Here is a 16112-nt window from a genome sequence, read left to right on the forward strand (position 1 = left end):
TCAGCACGGAGTTGGTAGGAAAAAGAGGTAAAAAAAAAAAAAAAAAAGTACATGAAAAGGTGTCCCAAAGCTTGTTTCTGTCTTGTCATCCCTACTGACAGTATCTGTCACTTTCAGTGCTCATCTGTGCCCAACATTAGCAGAAACACTGGCAAAATCACCTTTTTAATTGAGCTTCTTGGCCTTTTGCTGAGAGTTTGCCCTTTGGCTTGGTTGCCACCAGCAGGCTGCAGCAAGTCATTCAATCATTCATTCTTCTAATACTTACCAGGTGCCTCCTGATCATAAGGAATGTGTACCAGGGATATTTTACTTCATTATTCTTAGCAGATCCTGCTTTGTAAATTTATAATAACTTGAAATGTGCTGAACTATAACTCATGGTGGCTATCTTCATGCATACCTGTCCCTGAGATCTCACAAAATTGCTAAGGACCTTATCTCAACTTTACAATGACTTTTGATATTAAACCACTAACAACAGATAACCCTACCAGCCACCAGTTTTACTAGATAACCAGATAACCTTACTATCAGTCTATTTTCCTAAGGAACCTAAAATAGACATAGTCCCCTGGGAGATGACATTTGTGAAAGGGTTGTCTGTAGGGCAAAGGGCAGTTTATCTGTATCCTTGTGGACACCCCAAACAGCCCAAAGTGACCTACAACTAAATGAGCAACCTCCTGACAATTTCAGGTATTCAGGACAATCACATTAGTGATTCTTTATCTTTTCAATGCCTCCCACTTGGTGGTGCTTCAAAAGGACAAAAACTCATTTTCAAAGACTTGGGAAGCTCATGGGAACTTCTTTGTGTTCTTTAAGTATAATGTCACATGACAGGTTGTCACTTTACAAGAGTGATAATTCTCCCATCATCTCAGCATAAGTCACACCCAGGGTCTTGAAGACTGCAATTTGTACAGTTTTGGACTCCACAGTACATAAAAGCAGGGAGGCGTTTGCATAAGTCCATTGGGAACTGGAAAGGCAGTCCTGCCTGGCAAAGATACAGGACAAAGGTCGACCAGGAGAGTCTTCTTTACATTCCAGGTACAGTTCCCCATATTTAAGCCTTTTCAGCTTACCCATTCTGTTTCCCATGTTGCTCATGTACTGAGTTACTAACATCTGCACTGCATTTGTGGCTATTATCACTTTAAAAAGTGCCTGGATGCTGGGATAGACAGGGGCTGTCTAAGGAAGCTGTTCAAAATTTAATGTCATTACCGAGATGCACAGGCTTAGGGACACCGCAGAGCGGAGATGCCAGGCAGGGGCTCACAGGCTGGCACTGATTTAGAAACTTTCTGCACTATGCCCAGGATGGGAGCTGGCTGCTTCTGTCAGGCTGCCTTTGAGGATCTCCCCTCACTGATTGAGAAGAAAGTTACTCTTGGTTACAGTTTGGAGTAAGTGTCACTCTATTATTTGATACTAAAAGCTATAAAGTAATAGGTTGATTAATAGCCCATAATTTCCAACATCACAGTATTTGTAACACTTACATTGTTATTCCATGTAATTCCATTTTTCTCTATCTTGTTTTTATTTTGTTTTTTGACTAAAAAGGCTGAGAGATGATTGAATGATGTTCTTCAAACATAAAAAGGCTAATGTCCTTCTTTTTTTGTCTTTATGTTAAGCTGGTATCAAAGATACAGAAGTTTCTATAGAAGAATGTAGATTTTAGGTTAAAAATATGAACAGCGGTTATTTTCACATTAGGGAAATTAAATATGCTATGGAAACTAATTTCCCCCACTTTTTTCACTTTTTATTGGCTCTTATTAGTTATAGATAACATTAGGATTCATTTTAACATAATTATAAAAGCATGGAATATAATTTGTTCTAATTCAGTCCCCAGTACTTCCCCTTTGTGTGTTTTACAAGGGAACTATACACACTCGGTGGAAACTCTTATTTGCTACCGAAGATAGAATGAACTCGTGGATTCATAGCCATCAAAAACAGACCCCCTGACTGATCTGAACAGCTGTCACATTCCCTGTGGGGTGTGGAACAGGGGACAAAATTATTGAATTTTTAATAAAGAAAAGAAAAAGTAGTGTTCAAAGAAAATCTTTACTCTCCTTTGTTCTTTGTTGGTTATACACACACTATATACATACACACACACACACACACACACACACACACATATATATATATACACTTTTTTTTTCCTTCTTTTAGTTCAAGATTCAAAATAAAAAATAACATTTGAAAACTTAGGAGACTTATCTTCCATGATAATATTAAAGTGAAAATATTTATGGACTGAAATTTCAGTTTCAGTTACAAAATTGTTAGATAAGTTTACCAATCTACTCCTATGTATAGCTATTTTCATGTTGCTATTGATATGTATTTACACAGAATGTTAACATAGAAAATTACAGAAAATGTTTCATTTTAAGTATGTCAGATATGGATTTCAGGAATTTAGAGATAAAGGTATGTGCAGAAGGGATTTTTTTCAACTCTAAAATTAAATAATGGGCCTGGATATAATACTTGGAACATTTTTTATTTCTGTTAATCTTCATGGAAATCTGATGAGGTTCCAATTACAATCCCAAATGTATGAATGAGTAACATGAGACTCAGAGAGATTATTAGGTGGCTAATCAAAGACCACACAGTAAGTATCCAAGACAGTGTTCATACTACCAACTTCCGGATTTTAGGACCTGATTATCTTCCTACACAATGCTGGTCTATTTTCACAGATGAGATAATTGCACTCAAATAAGGTTAGGCTATTTGCATAATTTTTATAGCACAACTAAAACTTAGGTTTTCCATTTCTTGGATCTGCAATCTAACCACTACATTGATAGGGGCTAATTCACATTGAAAAATGTGCTTTTTGGAAAGATAGCTTTTAAAGTGAGTTATATAACACAAAAAGTGTATTAAGTCACCACTGTAAGAGATACATGAAATGTGCAAATCTTGGTTTCAATGTTGAATCAATATTGGATAATTAGCAAAACAAGAGGCTCATGACCTGAGTATCACATAATTACAGGTAGAAAACAAGAGCTATTCTGAAAGAAAAACAATGTAGGTTGTAAATTTCATCATCATTCTCACATCCAAGATACAGACTGATAGAATATCATCATCCATGACTTACTTTGAATAGAATTCATCTTGAGTGGAATTTCCTGTGTTCATATTCAATGGATGAAAAATGTGAAATCATAACCTGGTAAGGAAATCAATGTAGTAGCCCCAAATATCTTTGTCATAACTTATATTTTAAAAAATTGAAGATAAAATGAATAGGAAGAAACTGTGGTATAAAATTCAGATCCAAGTTATGGGGCTTTTGCAACAACCAATATACATACTCCTTTGATATGGTGCAGAATTCATCCTAGTTGATTTTTGCATTTCCCACTTGGTACAGAGATCATTGCAGCCTACCTTTATCAGTCAAGTCCATTGTGGTTTCCTATCTATGAAGCACACTGCTTGCTTTAATTCTCCCCTTTTAAATAGTTTGCAGACTTGTCAGGAGAACCACAGGAAAACTTGGGTCCCCAGCTGCAGATAAACTCTTCCTCTACATTCTCTAATCTCTTGTGATTTATTAATGCAGGAACCTAAGGCCCCAAAAAGCCAAAATGTAATTGATTTTCTTTGCTTTCAAGTAATTAGAAAACAGTAATCTCCAAATTATTGCTAAATCCAAAGTACCCACAATGTTGGGTGTAACCCATCTTATAAAACTTGGACTTAAAAAAAAAAATTTTTTTTCAGACTCAGTGTTTGGGAAAAAGTGCTAAGATGTGATTAAGCCATTAAGAGACCTGAGGAATCTGTACTGAACATTCAAGAAATCATTTTATTTAATATGTATAATTAGTTTTGAATATCATAGAGCGAAGCTAACATTTGTACAAAGGCAAAAGATAAAATATTTCTGGCTTAAATACTCTTTTCTTAAATATCTCTATGCTTCCATCATGTTAATGATGACTATCGTAAATGACATTTCTGCTGTTAAAGTCACCGAGAGTTCCCTCTTACAAATACCTTACCTTTCTGAGAAACTAAGTCTCATAAGTATTATTGCAAAATCATAGTAGGTGTAGATATTCTTAGACTGAAGGTACAAAATGATCTTAGTCTTCATGTCAAATCAAAAAAGGTCCAAATTCCTAAATCTGTAGTGATTAGATGTCATTGTATTTGGAAATTCGAATGTACTGCTGGTCCTTCATAACTATTGATTGATAAATAAGATATGGGAAATTGAAGAAAACATTGCTCTAAGGTAGAGATAGTGAGTTGTACCTCGGCTTATGCATCATTCTCATTCACAGAACTTTTCTATTGCTTCAGTTTGTGTCTGTGTATTTGTGTGGGGGCTAAGAGACAGGGGTAAGTGATTCCCAAAGTCTGTTTTCCAAGATGATGTTAAATATAAAGACGATCAAGTTTTACTTGGATATATGCATTAATTTAAAAACTTAATCAACAATGTAATTATCATGTTAAAGCTTATACTAATTCATGGATATCTTCATTTAGGGAAAACCTAAATGAGAAGCTTTTAAATCAATTTAAGAAAAAGTATTAACTTAAAAAATACATCATGCAAGCTCTAGCAAAATTTATGAAGGTGCTATGATGATTAAAACTGAAAAAATAGCTGTGATTTTCCATATTTCAGGATTCAGTGGCATAAATTACTGGAAATGGACTATCTTCAACCATAAAAATGGAATAAGATTATATTTGCCATTTTCTAACAAGATATGTTGCATTTTTTTGTTGGTGAAATATAGGATCTTGTTCAGTTAATAATCTTTAACAACTTCTTGGCAATCTTATTATCCAATTGACATTTGATGGTAAATTTTGAATAAATTTGCTGTTATGGTTTGGATATGAGGTATCCCCTGAAAAGCTCATGTGTTAATACAGGACTGTTCAGAAGTGAAATGATTAGATTTTGAGAGTTATAACCTCATCAGTGGATTAAACCATTTGATGGATTAATAATTTGAATGGACTCCTGGGTGGTAACTATAGGCAGGAGGAGCCTAGTTGGAGGAAATAGGTCCCTGGGGGCATTTCCTTGGACTATATCTTGTCCCTGGCTCTCGCTCTCGCTCTCGCTCTCTCTCTCTCTCTCTCTCTCTCTCTCTCTCTCTCTCTCTCTCTCTCTGCTTTCCAGCTGTCATGAACTGACCAGCTTTCCTCCACACACCCATCCACCATGATGTTCTGACTCACCTTTGGCCCAGAGAAGTGGAGTCAGCCAACCATGGATAGTGACCTGTGAAACCATGAGCCCCAATAAGCTTGTATTCCTCTAAGCTGTCCTTGTCAGGTATTTTGGTCACAGTGATGAAAAGCTAACAAAATGCTTTTTTTAATTTGAAACCAGTTGCTTCCTCTTGATTTCTCCTTAAGAAGAATTCTGTTTTTGCAGACCAATTCAAGGACTCTGTGATTTCGAATCTCTGAGAACAAGTGGTAGCCCTAATAGTAAAGTACTAAAGAAAAGGAAGGTGACTGGCAGAAAAGTTATACACCCTGTTTACTGGGAGAACGTTTTGGAAGTTCTGTGGATGAGGACGTTCACAGCAGCCACAGGGTACAAGAGAAGAGAAGAGGAGAAAAGTACAGCTTTGAGGAGTGTAATGAGCTACACCTCTTTCTTGTCCTTCAGGAAATATAATTCAGCATTGATTTCTTTTCTTTTTCTTTTTTTTTTTTAAGTTCTTTGGCTACTCTTGAGTACTATGCTATACAAAACCAGGTGCAAGGGCAATGGCACATAATGTCAGACACTTTAATGCCTGATTCTTTGGACTAGAAATGTGCTTTAATCTCAACTCCCAACATATACAATAATCTACTTTTCCAAGTTAGGGTGTGCATCAAAGTGGATAACTTAAAGTTAGAATAAGATTTTAAGATACAAGGGTGAACTATTTTCAAATCTAGGAGGTTTGAAAAACATTGATGGATACAAGTTCTCAAAGCTATTCCTCCAATTTTTAGCAATTGACGCCCTTTGTAAACTTTCTGTTTTCCTTCCAGAGAAGCAGGCTATTTTACTTATGAAATGAACAAAAGCATTTTAATGCTTGAGGGAAATTCACCTTCTATAGCTACAAACCCAAGTACATTTCTCAAAAATTCATCAATACATTAACAGCCAGGAAACTCAGTCAGACATTGTTATTAGAAATTGATTGGCAAGTATTGATTGTTTGAATTGTGTATTTTTTTTTCAACTTTTTTTTCTTTTTGCCTCTGAAGAAATGGAGACAGTACTACATTATGTGTAGACTTAGCTGAGCCTGAACTTTAAGCAAGATTCTTAACTAAGGATCATTTTTCCTAGCTCTTCATCTTAATGATTAGCTCCATTTGAAAACTAGGCCTCTAATTTTGTTCACAGTATTAGTCTGGAGTTGAATAAATTCACCTGCTAGACCAGTCAATTAGTTCCCGTTCTGTTGGAATTATTGTCTTAGCAACAGCTTCTTATTCCTTGAGACTTAGTGTACGTATGACCTAAGGAAGACATGTTTACAACTTGTATACTAAATCTTTTCCCCTTCTGAATTTTTCATGATACTTTATTCTCAACTATGCTAAACTAAGATTGTAGTTAATATTTATAGTTTGGTTTCTAACTAATGGTAATAAATGTAGGAGTAAAGTTTAATTAAAACATTGCTTAGTTATGCAACAAAACACATCCTTTTACTATGCAAAGTCTATGTCAAAATCCAGAAATTATATAATATGAAAATTTCACTTCTTAATTTTGACACATTCTATCATCAAGGATGATCATTTGACAAGTTATTCTGCCTATTTGCTACCTTTTTTCCATGAAATAACCTCTTTTTTAAAACCTAATTAGATCTTCATAATTCAAAGGAAAAAAAATCATCCTAGAACTTTGGTTATACTTAAATATCTCGGTAGTTGTGTGTACGCATTGGTGTATTTGGAGACAAATTCCATAAATACTTGCCTAAGAATTTAGAATTCTGTTCTATAGGTAATGGAGAGCTGGAGCTTTAGTTGGTAGTATGATGAGTTCTTATTTTCTGGAAGACAACTTTCTCAGCAGTATCAAAAGTGCACAGGAAAGACCAGACATGCTGAGCTTCCCTGGCTACAGCTGCCCATTTCCATTCGTCATGTTGGAGCACCGATGGGCACCATCTTGTCTAGTTTTTAGAGATAAACAGTAGAGAAGGTTCATATTGGGAATTTTCTAAGGTCTCATTGTTGATGAGCCCGTTCTGTTAGTTAAATGCTCTCTGGAACTACATAGATGCCGGAAGAGCCTGGCTGTCATGCTGGCTTATGTGGTGAACTGAAGCTAGGAGGAAAGGCTGAGCCATTTCATATGCATAGTGTTTCCCAACCAAGTTCCTTGGATAGCTCCGGAGTGGAGTAGATAAGGACCCGATGGCACTTCTCATAGCATTGGTGATAGGAAAGACAATATCACAGAGGACACTGCAGAGTCAGCTGGCTTTTTTGCTGTCATTTCAGCATAAAGGAACCAGAATTTTATGAAATTCTCTGTTTTAATGTTATGTTATCTCTCCAAATGCACTGCCTGTGGGGGATAAGAGACTGGGTGAAGGGTAACCGTGACAGGTTGTACAAGGCAGACCTTGCAGGTTCCCTACCACTGAAATTTCTTAGGGTTAAACTACACTCAAATCTCAAGTCTGTGTTACAACACAGGACTTGTTTCTATGGTGCTCTCTTGCCCATTTCTCCAGCTTCTCAGAGCCTGAAGTCTACCAGCACTCTTAGAAGTTCTCTCTGAAACTTCTAGTGTCATCCATCTGCCCTTTAAATCCATCTGCCCATGAACACACCTCCCTAGTGCCTGTTCTCTGAGTCCCTTGTTGACCTACCCTGCGTGTTTCTGGGAAACTTCCAGAAATTCTTCTTACTGTACCTGCAGGGCTCTTGTGATCATGCTACACTTGCCTGCTCAGAACTCACCTTATACCTGTGGCTGGAGCTTCATCTAAACACATCTCTCTACTTGGGTATTGCATCAGGTCAGAGTCTCAGAATAACTTGGCTTGACTTTTTTTTTTTTTTAACTAGTCCAGTCAAAATTCCTTATGGCTTTTGAATATAAAATATTATATTATAAAAGGAAATGAACTTTTTTTTCTCATATGGATAAGTATTTAAATTTTATGGAAAGACATTAGATGATGCTTCTTGTTGACAGAGCTTCCTATGATAAATACTGAAAATATTTTATATAATAAATATGGTCTTTTTAAGAGACTAAATAATGAGAAGAGTAGGGGGAAAGGAGTTTCCATAAATTAGGAAAGGAAGGATGAAAAGAAATAAATGCATCTAAATGGAAATATTAATCTTTGTGTGGGAATACTTTTCTTTTTCAAGATATCACTATTTCACTTTTTACCAAAAACATTTGAATGTTTGGGGAACAGGTGAAATGAAAGGAAGTAGTCATGGGAGATGAAGAAAAAATTATGTCCAATTATTACTGTCTCTTCAAACATTATTTCTTTATGGCAAATACTTTCATAGTTATTTCTTCCAGCATTTTGAAACGTATGGCACATTATTGTCACCTATGGTGTTTGTCCTCTTTAATAGCACACCAGAGCTTCTTTTCCCTATCCAACTCTAACTTAGTACCCACTGATCAACTTTCCACCTCCCCTACTACTCACCCAGCCTCTGGTACCCATCACTCTACTCCTCAACTTCTACAAGATCAACTTTTTTATATTCCATGTGTGAGTGAGATCATGAGCTGCTTGTCTTTCTGTGCTTGGATTATTTCACTTGATATAATGATCTCAAGTTCCATCCATGTCGTCGCCAAGGAGAGGAATTCATTCTTTTTAATGACTGAATAGTATTCCATTGTGTATATGTACCACCTTTTCTTTATCCACTGGATGGTTGATGGACACCTGGGTTATTTCCATATCTTGGATATTGTGAATAATGCTACAATGCACATGGAAGTGCAGATGTCTCCTAGACATACCGATTTCATTTCTAAAGGTATACTTCTTAATGTCTTTCATATTGGGATATATAACTCATTTTTTTTGTTTTAATTTTGATCTTTATCAGAGGAGATAAAAGGGAGGACAGAACTTCACTTTTCCCAGAAATATTAAACAAAGTATCTTATGATTCCATTTGGTGTTATAGGGTATTATCCCACTTCTCTCTCTATGTTCCTTACTACATAGGACTGTACTGTCATGGGTTGACAGATTTATCATCAAGATATACCGCAGAGGTCAGAAGTCTTTGGTTACATTCAAAATAAGACGCCAGTAGTGTATCTAGTACATCTCACTAAATAGCTAGGTTTACATAAACAAACCAACAAATAAATAAACCAAGGCACATGAAAGCCGGTGAGATTGCAATATTAAGAATTCATGCCCTCACCTGGGATGGCCTTCAGTCACTTGGCAACTGGATTGCATTAAGTCAGTCTCTAATCAAGCCCTACTATTTTTTTTTTTTTTTTAATTCTACAGAATCTTGGGACACAGCTTGTTGATTTCTGAGATGTCCTTGGTTCACCCCGGGAAGTGGCATTTTCCCATTATTTAAAGGATTTTGTGTTACCATTGCTCATTTTGCTTTGCATTTAGACTGCAAAATACTAAGTGATACATCTGCCATCTTGAACCTGGATTGACACGGGCATGTGGCCACAGCTGAAAATCACTCAAAGCCTTACAATAATCCAACTGAGATCTGTATTTTATATAATTGTCCGTTCCGGTCACCACGACAGTTTGTTTACTCAGAGGGAGCACGTGGCTGTGTGCAGGGGCTTCTCTGGTGCCGGTCCTAATTGGAGCTGACTCGGGTAGCTTGATTCCCATCACACGCTATGTGAGTCAGCTCATCACGGCCACTTCATTTGTCTGACAGTGGCTCCTAGTGAATTTAAAAATTGATTCTGACAATTTGTTTTTTAACCTCAAGGCTACGTCCCAGTTACCTAGGTGAGTTTGACAATTTGATGTTTCTCTTTGTAATCAGAGATGGTTCAGGGCAGCTGGCCTCTGAGCCGTTGGCCCCTTGGAGAGAAGTCAGGCCTCTATGTCATCCGTTAGCAGGAGGGGAAGCGCCTGGCTGAGCAGAGGAAGGGGAAAGTCCAATTTCCTTTCTTTAGGTATAAGCAGAGTTGAGTCATTTATTACCAGGGTGGTCTGGGAAGGCAGATGGAGGAAGACAGAGCTTTTGCCTCAGGGTTGAAACACATTAAAATAAATCCTACTGTAAAAGTATAAATGTTCAATGGAGATTTCCTCAACAGAATTTTTTAGCCTAGTTTTTTGTTGGATTGCTTCTCCCCTTGAAGAAAGTTCTGTTTGGCTCATTTGCTACTAGCCTTTGCCTCTCTGCTTTCACATCACTTAGACCCAATGTTTCACTGTTTCTTCTTGCTTGATACTGTGCCTAAAATTTCCTCTTGATTGTGTGGAAGGATATTGTTTCCTACTTGAAGCTTTCTGATCCCTTTAAAGTTTTCCGGTTCCCTGACATCTCTATCATATTAATTAAGATACCTCTGACTGAAAAAACAGACTTGCAACTCAAATTGACTAAAAAAAATGTATGTTATGTGCATGTATGAATATGTCACAATGAATTCCACTGTTGCGTATAATTATAATGCACCAATAACATTTTTTTGAAAAAGGTCTTTATTTTCTCATATAACTGGAAGTTCAGGCAAATTACTATCTTGGTCATCTTCATCAAGGGCCCAAATTTCTTACTTTTCCCTCTTCTGGTTACCTCAGTCTCAAAGTCATGATCAGCCTGGGTCCCTTGTGGTCATAGGACAGTCTCAAGATAGTTCTAGTCTAAATATTGAGAAACAGAGTGTCCAAGGGGGAAAGAAAAGGGAATGAGGAAGGGGCATAATTTATTTGCAAATATGGTATGGCATATTTCTCAGCAGACATTTCTTCATTATTTCAGGGCCTAAATTTAGATCATATGCCCCACCTTTCACCCACAAACAACTAGTGAAATGGTTACTGTAGACCACTGACCCTCAAAGTGTAGCAAAGGACCAGCAATATCAGAAGCAACTGAGAACTAGTTATAAATGCAAATCTCAGGCTTCAAGCAAAGGCCACAGGTTCAGAAAGGATGTGGGCCCCAGCAATACTGGCCTTGACAAACCCTCCAGTGATTTCGAATTAAGTTCAAGCTTGATTTCAACTAATCATCTAAGGTAGTATAGATTTAGGGAATCTGCTAATATGACTTCTCTAAAATTCCTTGCAGGAGAAGCAGGAATTGCTTAAGTCACAAGGTAGAGAGGTCTACAAAGAACAGAGTCCTCTAATGCAAGGGAGCTGAGGGCCATGAGAGAGCAAGTCTTGTTTGCAAGTATCTTCTTTCAAGATGCACACGGGCCTTAGAGAAGCAGCAAGTTATCTGCTAGATACTCCAGCATCAACAGACACCAGCCTATACCCCCTTTCTAAATCACCATGAATTATAAGAAACATATCAGTAACTGACTTATAGATGATGAGAGTACATGCTTACTACATAGGATTTCAGAATGTTAACTGGAAATTTTAAGAAAACAAAATGATGGTATTTTATTCTTCTGTGGTAGAAATGAGATTTGGGTCTTGAAGAACTGGAGCCCTGGGCAGTCAGAAGGACAGATCTACACTGCTCGGACAAGTGTACACTGCACTTTTATGTGGCAAGGAAAGACTCAAGGACCCTTGACATGTAAAATAGCTCACTAATGGGACATGGATATAAAACAATTTAGGATCATCTGCCTGCGTAAACTGCATAGTTAACTGTGATGGGGCCAGGGGAGGTTCAGAAAGCTGGTTAAACATTATTTCTGGGTGTGTCTGTGAGGGTGATTCTGGAAGAGATTAGAATTTGAATTGCTGGACTCAGACAGGTAGCCTTCGCCAATGTGATTGAACATCATCCAATCCCTTGGGGGCCTGAACAGAGGAAAGGTCAGGAAGACTGATGTCTGCTCTCAGTCACTGATCTTCTCCTGCCCTTGACTCCTGGTTTTCAGATCTTCTGACTCAGACTGGAATCTACATCATCAGCTCTCTGGTTCTCAGATGTGTGAAATTCATGACCAGTTTTCCTGGGTCTTCAGCTTTCAGATAGCAGGTCAGGAGTCTTCTCAGCCTCTATAATTGCATCCTGTATACATGTCTGTGTATACAGACACACAGTTATAAACATATGCATATCTCCTACTGGTTCTGTTTTGCTGGGGAACCTTATTATGCTTCCTGACACAAAACCCCACAACAAAGTCTTGAAATAAAACTACCTGTATTTTGTCAGTCATTCAGTCAAGAAGTTAAAAAATATCTTAGATCACAAAATGATTTCCAAATGATTGCGTATTATGGTGTGAATGTTTTTATGCCCCCAAAAGTCATCTGTTGAAATCCTAACCCATATGGTGATGAAATTAGAAGATAGCATCTTGGGGAAGAGATTCGGTCATCAGGATGGGGCCTTCATGAATGGATTAGTGCCTTCACAGAAGAGGTCCCGGAGACCTCCCCTGCCCCTTTCCTCATGTGAGCACAGTGGGAAGACTCTATCTATGAACAAGAAAGCAGGTTCTCACCAGACACAGCTTCTGCTGGCACCTTGATCTTGGACTCCTCAGCCTCCAGAACCATGAGAAGTAAATTTCTGATGTTTATAAGCTACCCAACTTATGGCATTTTTGTTATAGCAGCCCAAACAGACTAAGACACAATCCTTGCTGGCTTCATAAACCAACTTAAGGTACATAAATTTAGCTGGGTTCTGTGGTGCTTGCCTGTAATCTCTGCAACTCTGAATGCTGAGGTAGGAAGATTGCAAATTTGAGGCCAGCCTGGGAAACTTAGTGAGACCCTGTCTCAAAATTAAAATAAGAAAACAAAGGGCTAAGGATGTAGCTCAGTGGTAAAACACCCCTAGGTTAAATCTCAGTACCGTCCTCCAACATACAAAGGCACTTGACTTCAATTTTTGATTAGGAAGTGGTCATTAGCTATAATAAATTGTGTATTTATTTTAAAAAATTAGCATTTTGCAAATGAGAAAAAATCTTAGCACAGTAGATGTGCATGAGAGAGTATGCATGAGAATTTAAATGCTAGGGGTTTGCTGGGAGTGTTGGTGCACACCTATAATCCCAGTGACTGGGGGAGTTGAGGCAAGAGGATCTCAAGTTCAAAGCCCAGCTTCAGCAATTTAGCTAGGTCCTAAGCAACTTGTTGAGACTCTGTCTTAAAATAGAAAATAAAAAGTATTGGGGATGTAGCTCAGTGGTAAAACACCCCTGGGTTCATTCTGCAGTACCAAAATAAGCAAATAAATAAATGCTAGGAATGAACAGAATGAGGACATTTACTTCTCTATTTCACATTGGTCATTGCTGTTAACCTAACTAATACTTCTGCTCTCTGACCTAGAAATGGTTTATGTAAATACTGCAGAGCATGTAAAGAGATAAACTAGCATCTTGCAAACTCACTTTATGAACTAAAGTTTGAAATGAGTGAAATTCTGTGTTATAATAGCCTATGTTATGCACTAGGTCATCTTCTGTGTTTTGAGCATTATTACCCAATTATCATGATGGACTCCTATAAATGAAAGAGACTTCAAGTCACATCTAAGTGTCATCTTCTATCCCCAAACAGGATTATACTTTATCCAGAAGAGATGGTCTGTCCTATTTTTAAATGCATCTGAGAATTCAACAACCTTCCTCAACACATTTCAATACTTCACTCTTTAATTACATCCAGCTAAGAGGTTTTTCCTTATATCTAGTCAAGTTCTTTCAGACCTTACTTTTTAAAAAAAAAATAACTGCTGTCTTGAGATATAATTCACATACCATGCAATTCATCTGTTAAGCTTTTGAAAAACCATCAGATTGTTTTACAAAGTGGCTGAGTCATTTTCCAATTCTACCACCAGTACACTAGAGTTCCAATTTCTCCATACTTTTGGCAGTACTTGTCTGAATTTTTGTTTAGCCATCATTATGGGTATGAAATGATAACTCATTGTGATTTGATTGGCATTTCCCTGATGACTAGCAATGCTGAGCATCTTTTCTTGGGCTTACTTGTCATTGCTTCTTTGGAGAATGTCTAGTTAGATTCTTTGCTTGTTTTTTAATTGGGTAGCTTGGTTTTTCATTATTGACTTGTAAGTGTTCTTTATATATTCTAGACACAAATCTCTTATTGAGTGTATCATTTGTAAACAGTTTTTCCCATCCTTTATCTTTTCATTTTGTTTTAGACTGTCCTATGAAACAAAACGTTGGAGACCACCTGCCTGCCCCCCACCACAGAGGGACACTGTGCCTGCCATGTGTGCTGACTCAGCGCACCCTTGCTGGGGTTCCCCAGCTTCTTTGGAGGCTGGGGTAGGCACATTGAATTATTCCTGAGGGCGTGGCCATCATCATTGGAAAGGCAGCTTACAGGAGGCTGAGACACTTACAGGAGGCTGGAGGCCTTTTGACAGGTACCTCTATTTACTCCCTTACATCATACACTCTTCCCCATCCTCTTGTTCACAGCTAGAAACACTATAAATAGTAATCAAACTCATCTTGTTTATTACAATAATGTAAAAGTCTTTATAGGGGCTATCTTTCAGGGCTGCATTTTCTCTGAATTGGGTGCTATGGTATTGATCTCCATTTCAAAGGAGAGGTACTAGAAAATTGTAGGGTCATAATAAGTCTGCAGGGGGAAAGCTCAGTACCTCTGAAGAGAGAGCGTACAGAGTAGAAGAAAATCTTTTCCCACACACTTCAGATAGAGCACTTATCTCCAAAATTTATAAAGAACTTACAAAACTTTACACCAAAAATACAACTTAGCAATAGTCATTCTAATTTGAGTAAGATGAAATCTTAGAGTTGTTTTAATTTGCATTTCTGTAATTACTAGAGATGTTGAACACTTTTTCATATATTGACTAATTGCCTGTATATCTTCTTCTGTCCAGTTCCTTGACCCATTTATTGATTGGGTTCTGTGTGTGTGTGTGTGTGTGTGTATTATTGGGGATAGAAATCAATGGTGCTTTACCACTGAGCTATACCACCAGCCCTTTTTATTTTATTTTATTTTTTTTTTAAGACAGGGCCTTGCTAAGTTGCTGGTGTTGGCCTCAAACTTGGAAATCACCTGCTTCAGTGTCACTGGGATACAGGCATGTGCCACTGTACCCAGATAAAAGGAAGCTTTTTTTCCAAGGTGCTGGTGATTTGAACCCGGGTCTGTGCGTAAGCTTTTTTTAAAAAAACAAAACAAAACAAAAGAACAGGTAGGTTCCTATTTATAATTGGGGTTGTGTTGAATTTGATTATTAGTTTGGAGTATTACTGTCATTTTAATAACAATAACTCTTCTAATCCTTGATCACTGGCTATCTTTGCATTTACTTAGGTTTTCTTTAATTCTTTTAAAGTTTTATAGTTTCAGAATACGTTTTGCACTTCTATTCATTAAGTACATTCTGAATTATGTATTTTATTCTTTTTAATGCTACTGTTAAGTGAGATTACTTTCTTAATTCTATTTTATATTGTTCATGACTAGTGTATAGATACAGAAATGATTTTGTAATTGACTGTATCCTGCCACCTTACTAAAGTCATTTATTAATTATAATATTTTTTGGTGAATTCTTTAGGATTTTCTAGGTACAAGACTATGTCACCTGCAAATAGAGATAATTTTCTCTAGTATTCATATTTCATACCTCAGTTTTCAAGACTTTTTTGTTTATTCCTTTATTTTTGATTGATAAATAACAGTTGTATGTGTTTATATTACACAATGTGATGTTTTGATCTACATGTACATTACAGAAAATTCAATTGAACCTATCAACATAATTATCACCTCACCAATTTATTATTCTTTTTTGAGCTGAAAATGTTACAAACCTATTCTTTTAACTATTTCAAAATATACATTGTCATTAACTGTGGTTGCCATGCAGATCATGGAAACTTATTCCTCTGGTCTCAT

General features: G+C 37.1%; 1 protein-coding gene across 5 annotated transcripts in view; it reads right to left on the minus strand.

Annotated features, from left to right (window-relative positions):
- CHST9 (carbohydrate sulfotransferase 9) overlaps positions 1–16112 on the minus strand; it is a 267638-nt gene that overhangs the window by 194522 nt on the left and 57004 nt on the right. For 2 of the 5 annotated variants that reach the window (XM_079108647.1, XM_079108650.1), the window contains exon 2: positions 3149–3220. The exons of the other annotated variants lie outside the window; for them this stretch is intronic. In XM_079108647.1, the coding sequence (XP_078964773.1) occupies positions 3149–3189 (41 nt within the window). In that variant the 5' untranslated portion in view covers positions 3190–3220. The remainder of the gene's footprint in view (positions 1–3148; positions 3221–16112) is intronic. 5 annotated transcript variants of the gene reach the window in all.

Source organism: Sciurus vulgaris, assembly GCF_902686455.1.
Source record: "Sciurus vulgaris genome assembly, chromosome: 13".
In the NCBI taxonomy this organism is placed as follows: domain Eukaryota; kingdom Metazoa; phylum Chordata; class Mammalia; order Rodentia; family Sciuridae; genus Sciurus; species Sciurus vulgaris.